The following is an 18,685-nucleotide window of genomic DNA, read 5'->3' on the forward strand; positions in this document are numbered from 1 at the left end:
GGGCGTGGGGCAACGTGTGGTGCAAACAAAATTACACACCTGATGCTCCATAAGTCACTCACACGTGTGCTTTGTTTATAACACCCAAAAACAAACTAAATATATATTGTATATATATATATATATATATATATATATATATATATATATATATGTATATATACAAACTGTGTAAGACTATGATAATGCAATACAATTACTATGTTTTTAGGAGGTTTGTGTTAGCTGGTATGCATGTTTGTTTAAGTATAAACAGAAAGCAAACATTGAGGCACTTCATTTTTCTAGTTGACTAAAACCCAGAAGATTATTTTACTCAAACAAGTATGCAACTAATAAACAACACTGTAATATTTCTGTTTGCCTCTATGATAGGAGTGTATTTGTACATATTTAACATTTTACAAAGAAAATATAAGTGGTCAGTACCACCGCTCCCTACAAGCATACTACGCAGTCTGCGTGGGGCACCAATATTTAGAGCACTGCAGACCAATTGAATACATTATGCAGCTAAAATTGGGTTGGTGTGTTGGTATGGATGTCAGAGTGTGTTGTGTATGTGTGCATTAAGACCTGTGTGTGTGTGTTTGTATGTGTGTGTAAAAACAACAGTGACATTATGTAAACAAACTGTCATTTAAAGGGTTAAAATCTTGAAACGTAATGAATATTTGTTAGTTATGAACAAGACTGATGTTGGTTAAAAAATCTAAATCAGTGAAAGTGGAAAATAATTTTAATATATAATATTTTTATGGCAGTTTTTTGATGCTGACATTTTTGTCCTCTAAGGACCTCTGAGTAACTTTTTTTTATTGACACAATGGTTAAGATGGTTATTTCAAATATTATGCTTTAGTGTGTCAATATGAAATATACATTTTAGATTGCCAAACATTCCTTTTGCAAATAAAATAGAATAGAAATAGGACAAAGAGTCTGGGATTATATAAAGAGACAGAAGCAATTGAGACATACTTAATACATAGAAGAACTGTGGTGAATTCTCCAAGAAGTTTGGAGCATCCTATCTGTCAACAGCCTTGAAAAACTGTGCAAATGTACCTGAGAATTGGTGCTGTTTTAAAGGCATAGGGTGGTCAAATAAATATTGTTTTTGTATGTTTATTCAAATTAATTGATAAATAAAATTATTCATGACATAATAATAAAAAAAAATCATATCACTACTATAGTAACATGTTTTACAGCTACTTACAACTTTTGCACAGTACTTGTACATATGTACTCATTTCTTGTTGGTCAGTTGCGGCATTCTTAAATCAAATATTTTTTGCATATTGACCACTAAACTGTATATTTGACTGTTGTCCCTGGCAACAAATTTTCTGCACTGTGCAAGTTTCATATCTTTAGTACTCTGCTTCATCAAAAACGATCGTCCCCCTAGTGCCCCTCGCACGGAGCTTGGGCGCGTGGCTTTCACTTTCCAAACCCTGGACGGGGCCCCGGCTGGGTTGGCACATCAACTGCCTAGAGTTGCTGGCTGTAATCCTTGCCCTGCAGAGGTTTCTCCCACTGCTTCGGGGCAAGCATGTCTTGATTCGCTCAGACAGCACCACCACGATAGCGTACATAAATCGTCAAGGCGGCGTGTGCTCTCGTCACATGTCGCAACTCGGCTGCCATCTCCTCCTTTGGAGCCAGCAGTGACATATCCCAGGCAACCTCAACACCACAGCGGATGTGCTGTTGCGACAGGGCACGCTCAGCGGAGAGTGGAGGCTCCTCCCCCCGGGAGGAGGTAGACCCAGTCTTTTTGTTGCTGTGTCCGGTGCATGTTTTGCGTACCTATGTGGACAGCACGCAGAGCTTTTGATGTTCTGAGCAGCTCTTTGTCTGCTTTGGTGGACAGTGGAAAGGTAACGCTGGTGAGGCTATCCCACTGGGCCGTTCATGCCATCACTTTGGCCTATCACATCCAGGCCATGCCCGCCCCCAATTACGTGTTTGAGCACACTCGACGAGAAGTGTGGCATACTCGTGGGCACTGGCCAACAACACCTCCCTAGCAGACATCTGCAGAGCAGCGGGCTGGGAAACACCCAATACATTTACGAGATTTTACAATCTCAGGGTTGAGTCGGTCTCGTCCCATGTTCTCTCAGGTCCGAGCACGTAGAACTCAGGAATACGGAACGTCTGACCAGGTGTTCCACTTGCACATAGTGCCTTTCCCCTCATCTGAGGTGATCACGTGCCTTCTTTTCACCTAGGAGAGTCCTCTAAACTCATGCTTCCTGGATGTCCTTCCTCCCTAGCCCTCTGGTCCGCGAATTCAGTGGAGGAATTCCCCAACCAGACCCACTATGGGTACTAATTACTCTGTACTGGAATAGGTGCTCCACAGGATGGGCCTTCATGGATTAATCCCCCGTGTGTATTTTCCATGGTACGATCCCCCTACTGGCGGATCCGCGTCTCCCTTGGGCAGTCCCCGATGGCCCCCGGTCACCGTGTTTGTAGCAACTCCTCCCTCGCAGCAGGTAGGATCTACCACCATGCAATTTCCACATGTGGCCTGAAAACCCATGTGACGTATTTTACCACAATTGACCTCCCCCAACCTGGGCAGGTGGTCTCCGCGGGGTCTTTTCCCCCTGAAAGAATAGGAGTTGGAAAGGAACGATTCCGATGTGTGTTATAGCGTTAAAATGGCCCCAGCCATTTAACTCTATGCAAGAAACATAGAGAGAGAAACGGTGTGGCTGGCGCGGCCTGCTCCAATGCTGGGCATGTTGCTTTTTCCACCCTTCAGGATGCCAGAAGCCTAAATAGTTTATGATGTTTTTATGGGGCGTTGGGGAAGGGTACGTGCAGTCTGACGCAGCCTGTTGGTTTAGCACGCAAATGCCTGCCCGCACCTGTGTCAGCAGCTCCCGTACACGGTTCAGTGCGTGGCGTGATTGAATAGGGACACTTAGTGTCGCTTCATTCAGCACAAGGTCGAGTGAGCGACAGACGGGAAATGTCTAGGTTACTTTTGTAACCTCCGTTCCCTGATGGAGGGAACGAGATGTTGTGTCCCGCCCGGCCACAACGCTGAACCGAACCACTGTAACGGCCAAACCTTATTCTTGGCTCCTCGGTGCAAAACCTGAATGAACAGATGCACGATTCCCTCCTTTTATATCCGTATGTCCAGGGGAGGGACATGCAATGTCGGCCAAATTCTCATTGGCCTATTCTCAAGTTCAGAGGTAACCAAGGCCTTCAATAAAGTCCCTTAGTTTCGCTTCATTCGACACAACATCTCGTTCCCTCCATTGGGGAACGGAGGTTACAACAGCAATCTAGATGTTTTATTTTGTAATAATGTAATAATTGGGATAAGTCATTATCATAAAATAAACTACTTCAGGGTGATACAAGACCCATCTGTTTCATTTTGGGGTCCTGATCACCCTGTTGGGGTTTATTCTGTTGTAATGACTGGCTGACTGTACATTATCCCTTAAATATTGTGTTTTATATTATATTACTTATTGTAGGGTTTATTAATTTAATACTTATTGTTAGTTCAATTGTATATTTGAGTATGTTGATGATTGTAAATGTTTTACCAGTTGTTGTTCTTTGGGGCCCCATCCAGCATACTGCAGTGCAGTGTTCTGTACTTCATTAGGTGTCAGTTCCACTTTCTCCCTGTGAAAATCAGAGTATAACATGAACAGGACCTCATAACAAGAACAGTAGAACTGTGTGTGAGCATTTGACCTGTTTGATGTCTAATTAACGCAGTTGTCAGTGTTAATGTATTTCATGGAACAAAATCAAAATTCTCTCACATGGTCAAGAGTAAAGAATAATTTAGAACAGAGAGGACAAATGCTCTAACTGAAGACAAATTATGTTTGCACAGACAAGGCCTGTGCTGTGGAAATCATGTCATTTTCTATTTTAATTTAAAATGTTCTCCCATTTTCTCCCTAATTTGGCATGCCCAATTCCCAATGCACTCTAAGTCCTTGTGGTGGCGTAGTGATTTGCCTCAATCCAGGTGGAGGAGGACGAATCTCAGTTGCCTCCACGTCTGAGACCTTCAATCCATGCATCTTATCACGTGACTTGTTGAGCGTGTTACCGCGGAGACGTAGTGTATGTGGAGGCTTCACAATATTCTCTGCGGTATCCATGCACAACTCACCACACGCCCCACCGAGAGCGAACCACATTTCAGCGACCACAAGGTTAAACCATTTGACTCTACTATCCCTAGCAACCGGGCCAATTTGGTTTGGTTGCTTAGGAGACCCGACTGGAGTCATTCAACACGCCCTGGATTTGAACTTGCGACACTAGGTGTGGTAGTCAGCGTCTTTACTTGCAGAGCTATCCAGGCCCCAAAGTTGTAATTTCTTACAACACAATTCAGTTCTCCAGAGTGGCTCCATCCAATCTGCACTCTGAACAACTCAGCGAGTGATCAGGATCAGAATAAAACCAATTAAGGGTGAGAATATAGAGAGAGTTCAATCATAACAAAAGGACTTACGGAGTTTCAAGGCTGCAGATGATGTAATAGGCCATGAAGGAAAATTGATAAAGCTAAAATGCAAAGAAAACAGACAAACAGAAAAGTAATCTTTTACAAAGAGATATGACACAAAACAATACTGTCCAAAACAATTTTTACCAGCTAAAAATTATTTGTCCAATCTCTTAGAAATATAACAGCCCCAGCTCTCTTCAATAACACATGATTTGAGGTATCATTCATGGAAGTAGCATTTGAGTTATGCGACAAAGTTTAATACTTAAGGTTAGGGGTTTATTCAAATCCCTGACCCATATAAGCAATGGCAATAAAGATGATTGCCTTAGTGAACACAACAAACTGTAACAGGGACATCTGTCCATTATAAAACAGAACCTGAAGAATTTACCGGAACAATATTGTAGGCCAACAGCACATATTTTAGATCAGGAGACACTTGGTATTTGGTGGGTTTGTAGAATCCCTGAAACCAAACAAAAGAACATCAAAAACAAATTTCAAGCATTAAATAATAATTAATCTTTGGATCCAATGTTACTATATCAAGATCAAACATTTAAAGCAGATCCTGTTTCCTATCTTGAAAAATATCCTTTTTTCCTATCTTTTTGGATCTTCATAGTCACATGCTGCACTATTATTTATAAAACAGTAAGTACCTGGTTTTGGAAACTCTCGAACATCTTGTGGTTCACCAGAACCTCTGTGGTGTTGGTCAGCACGTTGAGTTTGACAACATCACCCTCACGATTACGGTACAGCAGTTCAGTGTCTGTAAAGGGGAAGAAGAGAAGAAAATTATTATCCCTTACATATTTAATGTCCTATTGATATCGCAATATAAATCCAGGGAAATGGAGGGGTCTTATATCACCCCAAATACATTTATGTTGCAATTATGACCAGACGACATTATCCTGCGTATTACACAGCTACTTAACAATAAGTTAAATAAATGAACATGCAATACATTCAGTACATACAGACAGACAGACTACAAGTAGTAGTAGCGTTGTGGAGTGTCTGTCTTTGCCAAACTTCAGGCGTGCAGCAATGTTTATGTTGGAAAGCATAGATACCATCAGGCCTCGACATTAACACTTGTCCGCTTGTCCGGGGCAAGTGAAATTTTGAACGGGCAAGTTAAAGACAATTTTACTTGCCTGACTGGATAAGAAGCCTGATTAAAATCTCAATAATGAATGTTATCTCAATAGAGCAGGATTGTGAGGATTGAGCACAATTTTAATCATTTCCGCATGTTTCACTTTCAAAATACAGTGAATTCCCTCTATTGCGTCGCCCTCTCTCCCTCTCGCTCTCACTCGTGGTGCAGCATTCAGCAGCATGTGAGTGTGAGCAGTGGCGAAGTGCATATTTACTGAAATTTAGATTTTACGTATATAAATGGGTATAAACCTGTTAAATGTACATGCGAATGGTGTTGTGCCACATCTCTATAAGCGAGTGATGCAATAAACTATTGCTCGTGTTTATAATCAAAAAAGCTGTTTTCATCGCACTCGTGCAACGAGCTCGCTTCCTCCTAATACAGCAAGAAAGGCAGAAATTGCAATAATGCTTCTTGTAATAATAAAATCTGTAGAGTGAAGAGAAATGCTTAAAACAGACTTATGCATAATAATGAAGACCAGTTACATCTCTCATCTTTCTAGAGCTCCATCTAATGTATGTATTTGAGGTATTTTCTCTACAATGTCAATCAGTCAATTTTAATAAGTATTTAATACATTATAATAATATCTATACTATAGCATTAATAATTTACACACAATGAAAACATTATCTATCTTTAATAAGCATATCTGTTTTGAATATACAACATAAGTTATTTAGCATCAAGTTTCTCTCTGGAATTTATCTGTTAACATTTTCAATGCATTTTGTCAATATTAAACAGCTGTTTTTAGTGCAAATGGTGAGAATTGACTTGTACTCTCAAAGAGATGATTTACACAAAAATGGAAATTTGGTAACACTTTACAAAACGGTTTCATTAGTTCATATATATATATAAAGACTGACTTTGGGTCCGACCAGGGGCGGATTGGCCATCGGGAGAATGAGCGCACCGGTAGGTCGGCCGCGAAACGTGCAGAATGGGCCACGATAAGCAAAAAAGAGCCAACACGTTGTGCAGAATGGACCACAAAACGGCACCGCAATATGCATAAAATGGCAGCGAACCCCCGCTCAAAAGTTGGGTCATTGGCCTTGTAAAATCCTGGGCCGATTTCTCTTCCCAGTCCAGCCCAATCCATTTTTACATGGAAAAAAAGATGAAGTGACAGTGAATAGTGACTTGGTTTGGGAACCGAGAACCAGTTCTTGTTCAGAAGTGGTTCCATTCTTTAAAAAGTACCGGAATAGTATGATCTTCATGACTTTCGATTCTGTTAACGGTTCTCCAGCATGCAATTTTCTACCGAGGTGTCTGGAACACTTTCCTCAAATACACTGACAGTGTTTCCAGCAGTGCATCTCTGCAGCAGTACTTTCCTCTACTGACTCTACAACAGTTCTACCAGTGTATTTGACTCCAAATCAAACAAGTCTCGAGCCGGCTCTTTTTACAGTGTGATACAAACGTTTGCGCTTCCGGTATACAGGTAATCTCATACTGATGAGCAAGTTATGAATGTCCAACTCAAAATTAAAGAAGAACTGTTGAAGCTGAACAATCTTGTTTCATTAACTGGATGCCAGGTTTGCCAACTCCTGACTCTAATTAGCTTTTGTTGATGTAATTATCCTAGGGTTTCATTTACTTTTTCCAGCCTACACTGTGAATGTTTGAATAATGTATTCAGTGTGTACAAGAACAATACAATACGTTGTGTGTTATTACAGTTTTTCTCAATCGCTTTGGCTCAATTCTCGAAATATTTTTTTCAAAATATTAAATTCAAATCTCTTAAATTCAAAAGTCTACAATTTGCACAATAACTAAATGCACATGGCTTGCTGATCAAAACTGAAATTGTCATCCTCTTCACAACTTCTAAACATTCTTTCATCGTGTGAGCCATCACATGATAAATGATCCATTCAATTATCAAAATCTGTCAGGCATTCATGTATATTCCATACAGTAAATATCTATGGCATGGAATGTTTGTGATATCTGCTAAATATAAGGCCAGACCAACAAGAGCAACCAGATGTCCACCAAGATGGGAACTTGTAGTGTTACTGTGAGGAGGTACAATTTATTGTTTTTTACAGAACTACTGCAGGTTTTTCCTTTTTTTTGCATGGATGCCATTTTGTGTAAATTTTCTGTTCACTATATGACTTTACATGTAAGAAATGTGTAGAAATGGACAAGCAAATGTTAATTTTCTGTTAACGTAACACATTGCTTTACTGTATACATACAAATGTGCATATCCTTTTCAAACTGTATGCAACCGTGCTCTTCATTTATTCAGGTTGTAAATGTTATACTACCCTGGTAAACAAATCTGCTACAGGGCTGAATGCAGATAGCTTCCGATAGCTTCCCGCCTTGATAAATAATACAGACGAGTGATCACTTTTAAAAGGCTCCATGATGAGTTGTGGAGCATGTCAAAGAGAGAATAATGGTTTCTCTGAGGTAAACACAGCCTTAAATCAACAAACGCATTTTCAGGAGCAGAATAAAAAAAGAGGTTCATCAAGATGCAGATGATTTGTATCTTTTGCACTGTTTACAAGGCACCATGGCTGCTCTTCAACAACCCTTTATACCACCAAGGACAAAGTACCACTTGCTCTCCACCCTTACCAAAAAGCTATTGAAACTTTAGGGACAGCAAAATTCAGAAGAAACTTTAGCTACAATAAGGCATCAATAAAGATATATTATATACAACCTTAGTCCAAATAAATAAATAAATAATAAAATATACCAGGTAGGATCTCAGAGGACTAACTATGGAGCTTATGTGCAAAACATTTATGACAGCAGCATTACTGCTTTTTCTTGGAAGTATATTTGTTTTTATTAGTGTTATGACCATGGCTTTACTCTTTGTGCCTGTAACAGTTCAAGGATTGGCAAGGAGGAGGCAAGAACCAGCTGAACAGTAAACATAAACTTTAATGATATAAATGAACTTAAGCGATATAAGGAGAATCATAAGCTTCCCCTTATCTTGCTCTCCTGCTGATCAGCTGATTCGGCACCGGCCGGGCTCATAATGCTTCGTCACACTGCTCCCCCGACCGATCCAGGCTGTGGCGCCACCAGTCTAACTAACTCCTGGGGGGACGCTAACTTTCTGGCTGTTCTGTCAGATAGTGGCCCACCCCGCCTCCTACGAACCTGGGGGCGAGATGAGGGGAGGCGTGGGGAGAGAGAAAGGGCAAGCGGAGACACACTGCTTGCCAGCTCCGAGATGCGCTGTCGCCCGGTCCTGAACCGCTCCCCAGCCTTCTGGTGGACGGCAGCTCACGCCTCCCCTGGCGGACCGCAGCGAGTCCTCCGGCCCCTGGCAAACAGAACCGCTCCTCCCCTTCTTGGCAGATGTCCACGGTTCCTCCGGACCTCGGTGGTCGACAGCGACCCATCCGTCCCCGGCAGCTCCCCTGGCGGATGGCAGCGGCAAGGACTCTGTGACAGCGCATCCCTCCTCCCTCCCAGGCTTCGGCAACACTCTAACAGTTCAAGGATGGGCAAGGAGGAGGCAGGAACTGGCTGAACAATAAACATATACTTCAATGATATAAATGAACTTAAAACAACATAAAATATAAGGACACGGACGCACATGCAATGCAGCCGTGTGCATCTCTCTCTCACTCTAACTGGTGTCTCTGGCTGCCCCTTATCTCGCTCTCCCACTGATCAGCTGATTCAGCACCGGCTGTGCTCCATCACGGCCCGGCTACACCCTCCTCCACGTCACAGTGTCCTTTTGTGGCAGTGTGGAACAGTTGTTGGGTCATTCTTACAATTTGCTATTTAAGTCCCCAGTACAAGTTGTGGTATTTATAATGTTTATTTCACCCAATTACAATTGTATTAGACTTGGAAAAAATGGAATAAAGACTATCTATAATGTTACACACTTCTGCAGGCCTAAAAGTAAAATTTTAAAGAGACAGACAGATAGACAGATAGTTGTAGTATTATCTGATGAGGTTTTAGTTTGGAGTTTTATACTTGCAAGGCACATTGGTAAACTTGCTATTATTATTTAAAATACTGTAGTTTCAGTGACAGTAACCCTAATTGGATCTTGGGTCAACTGTAGAGCTCAAAGACTGATGTATATTCATAAAACAAAAGGACAAAATACCCATATTGCAACATTAGTCACATAAATTTCACAGCATCTGAACTACCACTTTAAAAAATAATGGACCTATTTTAAGTATGCTGCTTACTGTTGTGTAAAGTGTATAAAATAGACACAATTACAGCATGTAACAGCATGTTTATATATATAAACAATGGAGTGTGAATATTAACAGGAGAATCTACAATATTGCATTAAAATGGAACATGCTAATATAAAACTAGACATTGAAAGCATATTTGGAATAATACACACACAAAAACGTGCAAATGTTGTTGAGAACCAGGTGACATGCTAATGTGATCTAATGGGCCAGAGGTTTGCAGATGTGCTAATAATGTATTACAATACGAAAATTCTTTATTATGTTTGGGGAACAAACTGAATCTTTTGGGAGATTTGGTCAGTTAGTGAGGTTGTGCCAACCTTTGCTCTAATGGTTCATTAGTCTAACCATCGAGTCATCCTTGTGGAAACATCTATATGCACTTAAGAAGTTATATAGCCTATGTTGTGCTTTTGACAGCTATATACAGTGGCAGCAAAAAAAGCAAGTTAGGCAGTAGTCACAAAGACTAAAGTTCAAAATATATTTCTATTGTCCTTAAGAAATGTTTCGCTTTAATATTCTGAGTTTAGTATTATGGCCTAATACAACTTTATCTTTCTTACACAGTGAAAATTATGGAAATAAAGAGCTTTAGCCTATAATATTATTTTTTTTGATAAGGTGAATTATCATTACCTTATACCATAGTCTGTTTGATTACTCGATTCTGGCTGGAATGCGTGCATAAAATCCTTTAACACACAGGTAGTTCCAGTCAGTTTTAATCACTGTTCTACATTAATGTGCCTACTCTGCTGTGCTCCGTAATGACACATTGTGAGTGTTTTATGCCCTTTCAAATGACCTCGTGAATTTAATATATTCTCAGAGCCGGGATTAACCGTCAATTTTTTTTTTAAGTATTCAGCTATTCAACTTATGCGCCAGAGCAACTAGCACGCAGCCATCTTGAAATGGTGTTTATGTCAAAGTGTATCTAGCTAGCGAAGTGGAATTACAAGTTATAGAGTTGTCAAATGTTATCATGAGTATTTAAAAGTGTTCAGGGGATGTCATAACAACACAAAGCAGAGTGAGGAGTTTTTAAAACAAGAGTATTTCATTCATAAATACACAAGATCCTTCCTTCCCGCTGTGGATGTACTGATTTGCCTCTGTGCTCATAAAATTTCAAGAGACAAAACAAAGTCATTAAAAATATCTCAGTAAGACACCTCTGAGCATTTGACCATGTCAGTTACCCATTAAGTGGGTGAATTATAAATAAGTTATAGTTAAGGTAAGCTGATATTTTAAGCGTTAAACAGGGGTGGGGGAGGGGTGACACTTATCACACACACACACGAAAGTGTATGTTTTAAATTTTTATTCCATTTACAACTATTTTACACCCTAAAATGTAGGGTGACAAATACATTTTAAAAAGTACACTTGTAATTCTCTTTAATATTATTAAGATGCACGTAAATAAGTAAATTCTATATATAAAGCACATTTAAATTCAGCTGATAGTCCAGCTAAACAAACCTCTAGACACACTTGGACCAGATATAAACTACATAAAACCAGCTATTACATTCAATTTGCGTTTAGTTGTGGTTTTCAGCAGGGTGTGGAAAGCTCATTACATCTATATACTTTTTGCTGAAAAGAAAAGTAATACATATCTCTTTCTAAAATGTGATATACGTTTTACAGTCAATATAACTAAATAAAATCCAAAGTAATTTCTTTAAGAGGATGATGAAAACCCAGAACTTCTGCATCAGCTTGAAAGAACTCAAGACTGAATAAAGGAAGAACAGTATGTGTAATGACAGAAAGGAATATATCTCTGCACCTGTCCATATTAGAGATTACAGATTATCAGAATGAGACATTAGATGCAGATCCTGATGCAATTTCTCTCTTTATTGTAATGAAACATGGCACTGAATTCACTCACAGCTCTAGCTGTAAAAATTTGCAAGTAACACTCAAATGCCACTCACCGCTAAGCCATGTTGCCTCAGGGTCATGGGCCTGGAGCTTTCCATTGAAGAGATCCTCAATAGTGACTTTCTTCTTGAAGGCCAGACTGTCATCCTCATCTGTAAAAAGAAGACTTCCATAATATTACAAGAGCATGGGCATTTAAGAATATTATAATATTTTTTTAATTCTTTTTGTGTTGAATGATTAAAAAAAACATAGCATTACATGGTCTTGAAACATGTAAATGTAGATTTGTTTGCACCAGCTTGGAAACTCTGCACCCTGGTGTGTTCATGTTGACTGATCTTAACTGACTGAAGAACGTAAACAAAATTAGCTGCTCAAAGTAGGGGGAACACTGGGTCACACCCACCCATGACTTGGACCAATGGCAGTATGAAGGTGTTTTTCAGCAAAGTTGTCATGAGATTTTGCTTTGGCCAGCTGTTTCGAACCACTGAAACAAACTCAAAAACACCTTATTTTTGGCCAGATTTAGTTCAATGATATCACACACGTTAATTCTTGAAGTATATCCAGGCCTGTAGGTGGGACCAGCCTTTACAGGGCCTTGAAATTTTAGATGGCAATTTTTTGGCACATGCACCAAGCAGAATATGTTCCAGAATCCCAGAACAACCTATGTATACTTGAGACAAACCATCGACCTTTAACATTGTCCACATTAGGCTCACTGACTGTGACACGGTGCTCGCCTCTGCGATCTTCTTGCTATTTCTGAGGTCAATGGTTTTTGAAGCACTCAGCAACCTTAGAGCCACTTTTGGATAGCAATGTGGATAGGATTGCACAATCTATTGAGCAAAGCACCGCCAACCCCACACCTTTTTTCCCCCAGTTTTTTTTCTTTCGTTTCCTTCCTCCGCACACCACCTGGAAGCCCTTGATGGTAGTATTAGAATTGGGAATCAATTAGTTCAATCAAGCATCTGTGCAACACTCAATGCTGCAGTTGTAATACTGTCACTGACCCATCAGCATAATTAGCTCCTCCATCTTGCTGCTAAGGGATCTTACATTTGCCAGTTTGACAGAAGGTAGAAATGGTCTATACCTTCTCTTGCGCACCTTCTTCTCCCTTTTCATGCCAGTGATCTCACAACAAATCAGTCTATGATTTCAGAATTTCTAACTTTTCTAACCCCCAGTTTCCGAAGTTGGAACTACAGTTGAGGCGCACTGCACAAATTCAAAGTATGAACTTTGAATTTGTTCAAAGTTCATACTCCATTTCCCTCAGGTTCCATGACCACAAACCGGGCATTACAACAGCAGTTTTCGGTGGCATACTTGCTCAGCAAAGTGACACCATTCTCCCGTTCCTCTTAGGGTTTCCAATTGATTCTCCCCACTCAGTGATGCACCCACTGAGCATCATGTTGAAAGAGCCTTAATAATCATTGATCCTATTTTAAGGAATGTTGAAATAGAGTCTTCAGCCACCATCGTTATATGCATTTCCGGGGCTTGAGTATCTGACATCTTATCATATGTACTTTTCGCCAGTCAGAAATCACTAAAGATAATGTTAGAGGTGTGTGAACTTCCAAAAACAATGTCGGACACTGTAATATGCTCTGGCCCCCTCCCTGCTCATCGTGGTAAAAAGGTTTATAGTAGATTATTGTCACTGAATGGCTGGATGTCTGAGTGGTGTCTGGAGAATAGCATAGGATTTATAGACAATTGGAAGAGTTTTTGGGGTAGACCTGACCTGCTAAAGAGAGACGAACTCCATCCCTCCAGGGAAGGTGCCGCTCTTCATTCTAGTAATTTGGCTCATGTCCGTAATAGTGATAGTATTTGACTAATTGGGGCCTACGTCAGGAAGCAGGCAAACTGGTTAATCCAAAACTAAATGTTTGATTAAGGTCAAACTTGAAAATAAAAATGTAAAGATAAATATAATTTAAAGGTAGAGCTACTAAACATTTGATCTCTCTCTACAAAAACACTAATTGTAAATTAAATGATTACAGATCATAGTTTGGATGCACTCTGTATGACTGAAACCTGACTTAAACCAGATGACTATATTTGTTTAAATACATTTACTCATTCAAGTTATTGTTATAAACATGAGCCTTGCCTGAAGGTTAGAGGAGGAGGTGCAATTTACAAATTTAAGTCTTTCGAATCAATAATGATTAATGTGATACTGTCAGATATAAATAAATAAAAAATCGTCTTTTGCACTTGCTACAGTATAGATATCTGATATCTCACACACCCCATCAGGCTGATTGGGGCTGGGCGTTCATAGTTCCAGCCTGGCCACGCCCTCCTCCGCTCTACAATGTGTTTATTCTCTATATTGATGACCGCCCCATTGCCTAAAATACAGAGTCTGGGGCAAAACGAAACCTGAGTGCCCAACACATCACACATAATACTCTGAACCAAAATTCTTGGATCTTAACACACCACCAAAAACCGCAACGTTGCCATGGTAAGGTTCTCGCAGTGAGAACACGAAACATCCACAAACGCTGCCTCAGTGTGATCACTGCCCAGACACACAAGGCAGCGCCTGTGACCATCAGGAGCGGAGAGAAATCGACCACATCCAGGAAATACACAGGGGCGGAAGGTCATCTTTATAAAGACGTGTCCTGAAAAGGACGTTCAACGGCAGCTGTGTATTGTGTATTTTAGAGAAAATCAACTATTTTAGGAGGAAAATACTCTCTTTTAGCAGCACTGTCAAAGCGCCCAGGGGCAAAGCTGCACTGCCGTAAAGAGGAGAAAGCCGCTGATATGCGCCATAGATCCAACAATATAAGCTCTGCAGAGGTGAGTGGAACAGTAAGTGATCTCAGCTCGCTAATCACACAACTGCTTGGCTCCAAAGAACAAATCTGAATGGACAGATGCATGTTTCCCTCCTTTTATACCCATATGTCTGAGGGAGGGACATGCAAATTCTGTCTGCCAATTTCTCATTGGCCTTTTCTCAAGTTCAGAGGTAACCGAGGCATTCAAAGAAGTCCCCTAGTGTCATTTCACTCAACACAATTTCAAAGTGGATGACAGACGGGGAACTCTACCTTCTGTGACAAAATAGTATTATATCTGTATTTCAAACGGGTAAATTTTCTGAGGCCATCAGATGACATTCGGCACATCAGCTCTGCACTTTTAATATTCCCTTCCAATTCTACGAGTTCTCGTGCTTTGGATATTTTCGTGAATGAGGCATACTGTATGATCTGACCCTTAAGAAATGCCTTAAGTGCCTCACAAGCCACGTCCACAAAGGATACTGAGGACCAATCATTTTTTTCTTTGTATGTGGCAACATCTATACATTCATCAAGGCGTGATCTGAGACTAAGGTGTATCCAATTGAGCAATAAACAATAGATGAAATGTGGAATTAGATATTTAAAAAATCTATTCTAGAATAAATCTTATGGACTGATGAAAAGAATGTATAGACCATACCAGATGAGGTCAAAAGTCTCCAAATATCAGTAAGACCAAGATTTTTACACATCATGTGAAGCGTCAATGTTGCTCTAGGGGTCTAACACTTTTTCTTCACCATGATCAAGGATTGAGTCCATCAATAGATTAAAGTCTCCTCCCAATATTATATCATGAGGGGTGCCAGCGGCTTGTGACATCCCTTCAAGATCTATAAAAAAGCCTATAAATTCCTAATTTATTTTTAGTCCATTTGAGACATTTGAATAAGTAAGATGCTTACTTATTAATGTAATGACTTCCCTGCTCTTACTTGAGCCAGGACTAAAGAAAATATTTCCACCCCATATCTTCCCAAATTTTTCAGCTTCATGTTGGGAAAAATGCGTTTCTTGAATCATATTTTTTTACATTCAATAAAATAAATAACCTTCCTTTTTTATGGGGTGCCCGACCCATTCACATTCAACGTGGAGAGAGAAAATCCACTCATATTAACATTTGACAATTTGACATAATTGACCACATTACAACATTATTGCAACAATCAAACCACAAATTTCCTCCCGAACTAAACAAACATAAAATAGAAAAACATGCACATTAACCCAACGTACGACAGTGCCAACCGGCATTCATCCCTCTAAACTCAAATAGTCTATGAGAGCCCCCGAGAATTACACAACAGAAGATAATCTATCAAACAAACTCCAGCCAATAGCTGGAATTAACACACATAATGTATAGATTCATCCACATAACTGTCCCAAAGGTGTGTTCCTCCAAAAATCAAGCAAAAAAAAAAAAAGCCATTCAGTTTCCTCAGGCAGTCAAACGAATGTTCAGCAAGTCGGCCCATTCGACTGATACATTACAAATGAAGCAATCACTCCAATGTCCTGCAAGAAATACTCCACAAAACAAACTACAACCAATAGGAGGCATTAGCATAAAGAATGTGCAGATTCATCTACAACACTGTCCCGAAGGAGTGCTATTCCACAAAACAAACTCCAGCCGCTAAGTGGAACCAGCACAAAAATAAAAAAAGCACTCAGTTTCCTCGGCTGGTCAAGTGAATGTTCAGTGAGTCAGGCCCATTTGGCTTTTTGAGAGTACCACAAAATAACTTACTTACTCCATAGACTTTATGAAGGACATGGCTTGCTGGGGACATGTAAATATTTTGCGGCCATCCTTAGCATTTATTCTCAATTTGGCCGGGAACATCAGTGCAAAAGCGACCTTTCATTTATGTAAGAATTTCTTACATTCCTTGAATCAATCACGTTTCTCTCTTTTGTAATTCGCAAAGTCTAGGAATAAGAAAGCCTTCCTTTACTCCTCTGTGAGCTTGCTCGATTTCCAGCTTATGGCCTGTTATGTCTAGCAGACTCGGAAAGAGCCCGTCCAGGAATTCCACCATATTCTGACCCTCTGCTCCCTCAGGAATTCCAACAATTCAGATGTTATTCTGCCGGTTACGATCCTCCATATCTTCAAACTTTTCCCAGACGCGCTTCAAATCCACCTCGGTTTCTAGCGGATTAGCAGCTAATTCCCTCTCCGATGACTCCAGATAATCGATCCGTTTCTCCACATCTGCTACTCTTGTAACCATCTCAGTGAATTTTGTCTCCATGGCAGTGATCGATTGACATATTACAGCAAGCTTCTCTAAGTCAGCAACGACCTTCGTCAGCATTGCCGACACATTCATCATTTGTCACCAAATTTCCTTCACCTCACTGGCCAAATCAACTCCCGGGCTTGTGGCCTGTTACTAGGGGGCTTCAGCATGAGCACGTAAATGCCTTTTAATGTCTCCAGAGCCTGAGGATATTGAATTAGTTGACATATTGTCTTCCTAGAACAGTTACGAATCAGGGTGTATTGACTCTCACTGGTTTATGACACAAAAAGTATTAAAACTTGCAAAGTTTGCAGAGGTCGCCATTCACACGGCCGAACCTTACATGGTGCCACGCAACTAATTTCGTATTAATTTTAAAATTCTGTTAACTACATACAAAGATGTTAATGTTCTAGCTCTACAGTACTTAAGTGACCTTCTGACCCGCTATATTCCACCATAAAATTCTGACTTGTTAATAGATAGTTTCAAATATCAAAATCCACAAAAGGTGGTAGATAATTTTCCTATTTGGCTCCTAAACTATAGATCCAGCTCCGTTCCTGCTATGTGTCACTGAGTGATGACGACAAACTACACCCGGTACTAGCCAGACATCACTTCAGTCTTTTGACTTCAGAGGATGAACTGATGCCAACTCCAACTGTAAGACATCAGATACTTCATATGCCACTGCCTGAACCTTGAACTTAGGATGGACCCCACCGAACCTCACCGAAATGACCTACCAGTTGAACTGTGATACACCTCATTGATCTCTGCATGCATCACTATTGTCTATTGATGGACTATACTCTTTAAATGGAATACATAGACTATAATACTGCCAACAAAAGCCTTCATCAGCCAACTAACAAAGGACAATGCATCTATGTGAACTTCTGCAGTTAATGCAAGATGGACTTAAAAGACATTAGTCATTAATCATACAGTTCATAAAAAACATTTTCATTTTTTTTTTTAAACACTGGACCTTAACCTAAACACTTACTTAGTTTACTCATTTTGAACCATGACCTGCACTGCACATAAATAACTAATACTGGCATTACACGCTGGTTAGCCAGTGGGGAACTGGCACCCACAGTGAGCCTGGTTTCTACCAAGGTTATTTTTCTCCATTAAAGAACATCTTATGGAGTTTTGTTCCTTGCCACAGTCACCTACAGTTTGCTCACAGGGGTTCTAAATACAATTATTATTTCATTATTACATTTTTATAAACAATTTCCAATCATATTTAATGAAACTACACAACGATCGCTCAAGACTTTATTGATATTAGTATAATTTTTTTAAATGCATGATTTTCTGTAAAGCTGCTTTGAAACGATGTGTGTTGTGAAAAGATGACAAATAAAAATGATGACTTAAAATAAAGTTTTTTTTTTTTTTTTTTTTAAGTGTGTGCATAGCTCCCACCATCTTGTCTGGTTTCTTGTCCCATGAGAACTGCCTTCAGCAATCAGCTCCCTCACCAGTGCACAGGGCCACAGCCAATTACTCGAGCTGACACAAAGTGCAGGGCGATACTGGGTCTCCCCAGTGTGTCTCATTCTATTTAGAGCTCTATTGATTCGCACACACTAATCAGACTGAGTTTCTTTTTTATTATTATTATTATTTGACAACTTCGTTCTCGCTGAGATGGAGAAGGAACAAGAAATACAAACATGTAAATATGCTAATTTCATTTCTTTATACATCATAAT

At 39.9% G+C, this 18,685-nt stretch overlaps 1 protein-coding gene across 3 annotated transcripts in view; it reads right to left on the bottom strand.

Moving 5' to 3' along the window:
* dpp6b (dipeptidyl-peptidase 6b) overlaps positions 1-18,685 on the bottom strand; it is a 195,958-nt gene that overhangs the window by 25,186 nt on the left and 152,087 nt on the right. For all 3 annotated transcript variants that reach the window (XM_052133474.1, XM_052133473.1, XM_052133475.1), the window contains 5 exons: positions 11,890-11,988; positions 5,182-5,294; positions 4,911-4,985; positions 4,520-4,572; positions 3,588-3,669 (listed from right to left, as the gene is read on the bottom strand). In XM_052133474.1, the coding sequence (XP_051989434.1) occupies positions 3,588-3,669; positions 4,520-4,572; positions 4,911-4,985; positions 5,182-5,294; positions 11,890-11,988 (422 nt within the window). The remainder of the gene's footprint in view (positions 1-3,587; positions 3,670-4,519; positions 4,573-4,910; positions 4,986-5,181; positions 5,295-11,889; positions 11,989-18,685) is intronic.

Source organism: Xyrauchen texanus, chromosome 9 (assembly GCF_025860055.1).
Source record: "Xyrauchen texanus isolate HMW12.3.18 chromosome 9, RBS_HiC_50CHRs, whole genome shotgun sequence".
Classification (NCBI taxonomy): domain Eukaryota; kingdom Metazoa; phylum Chordata; class Actinopteri; order Cypriniformes; family Catostomidae; genus Xyrauchen; species Xyrauchen texanus.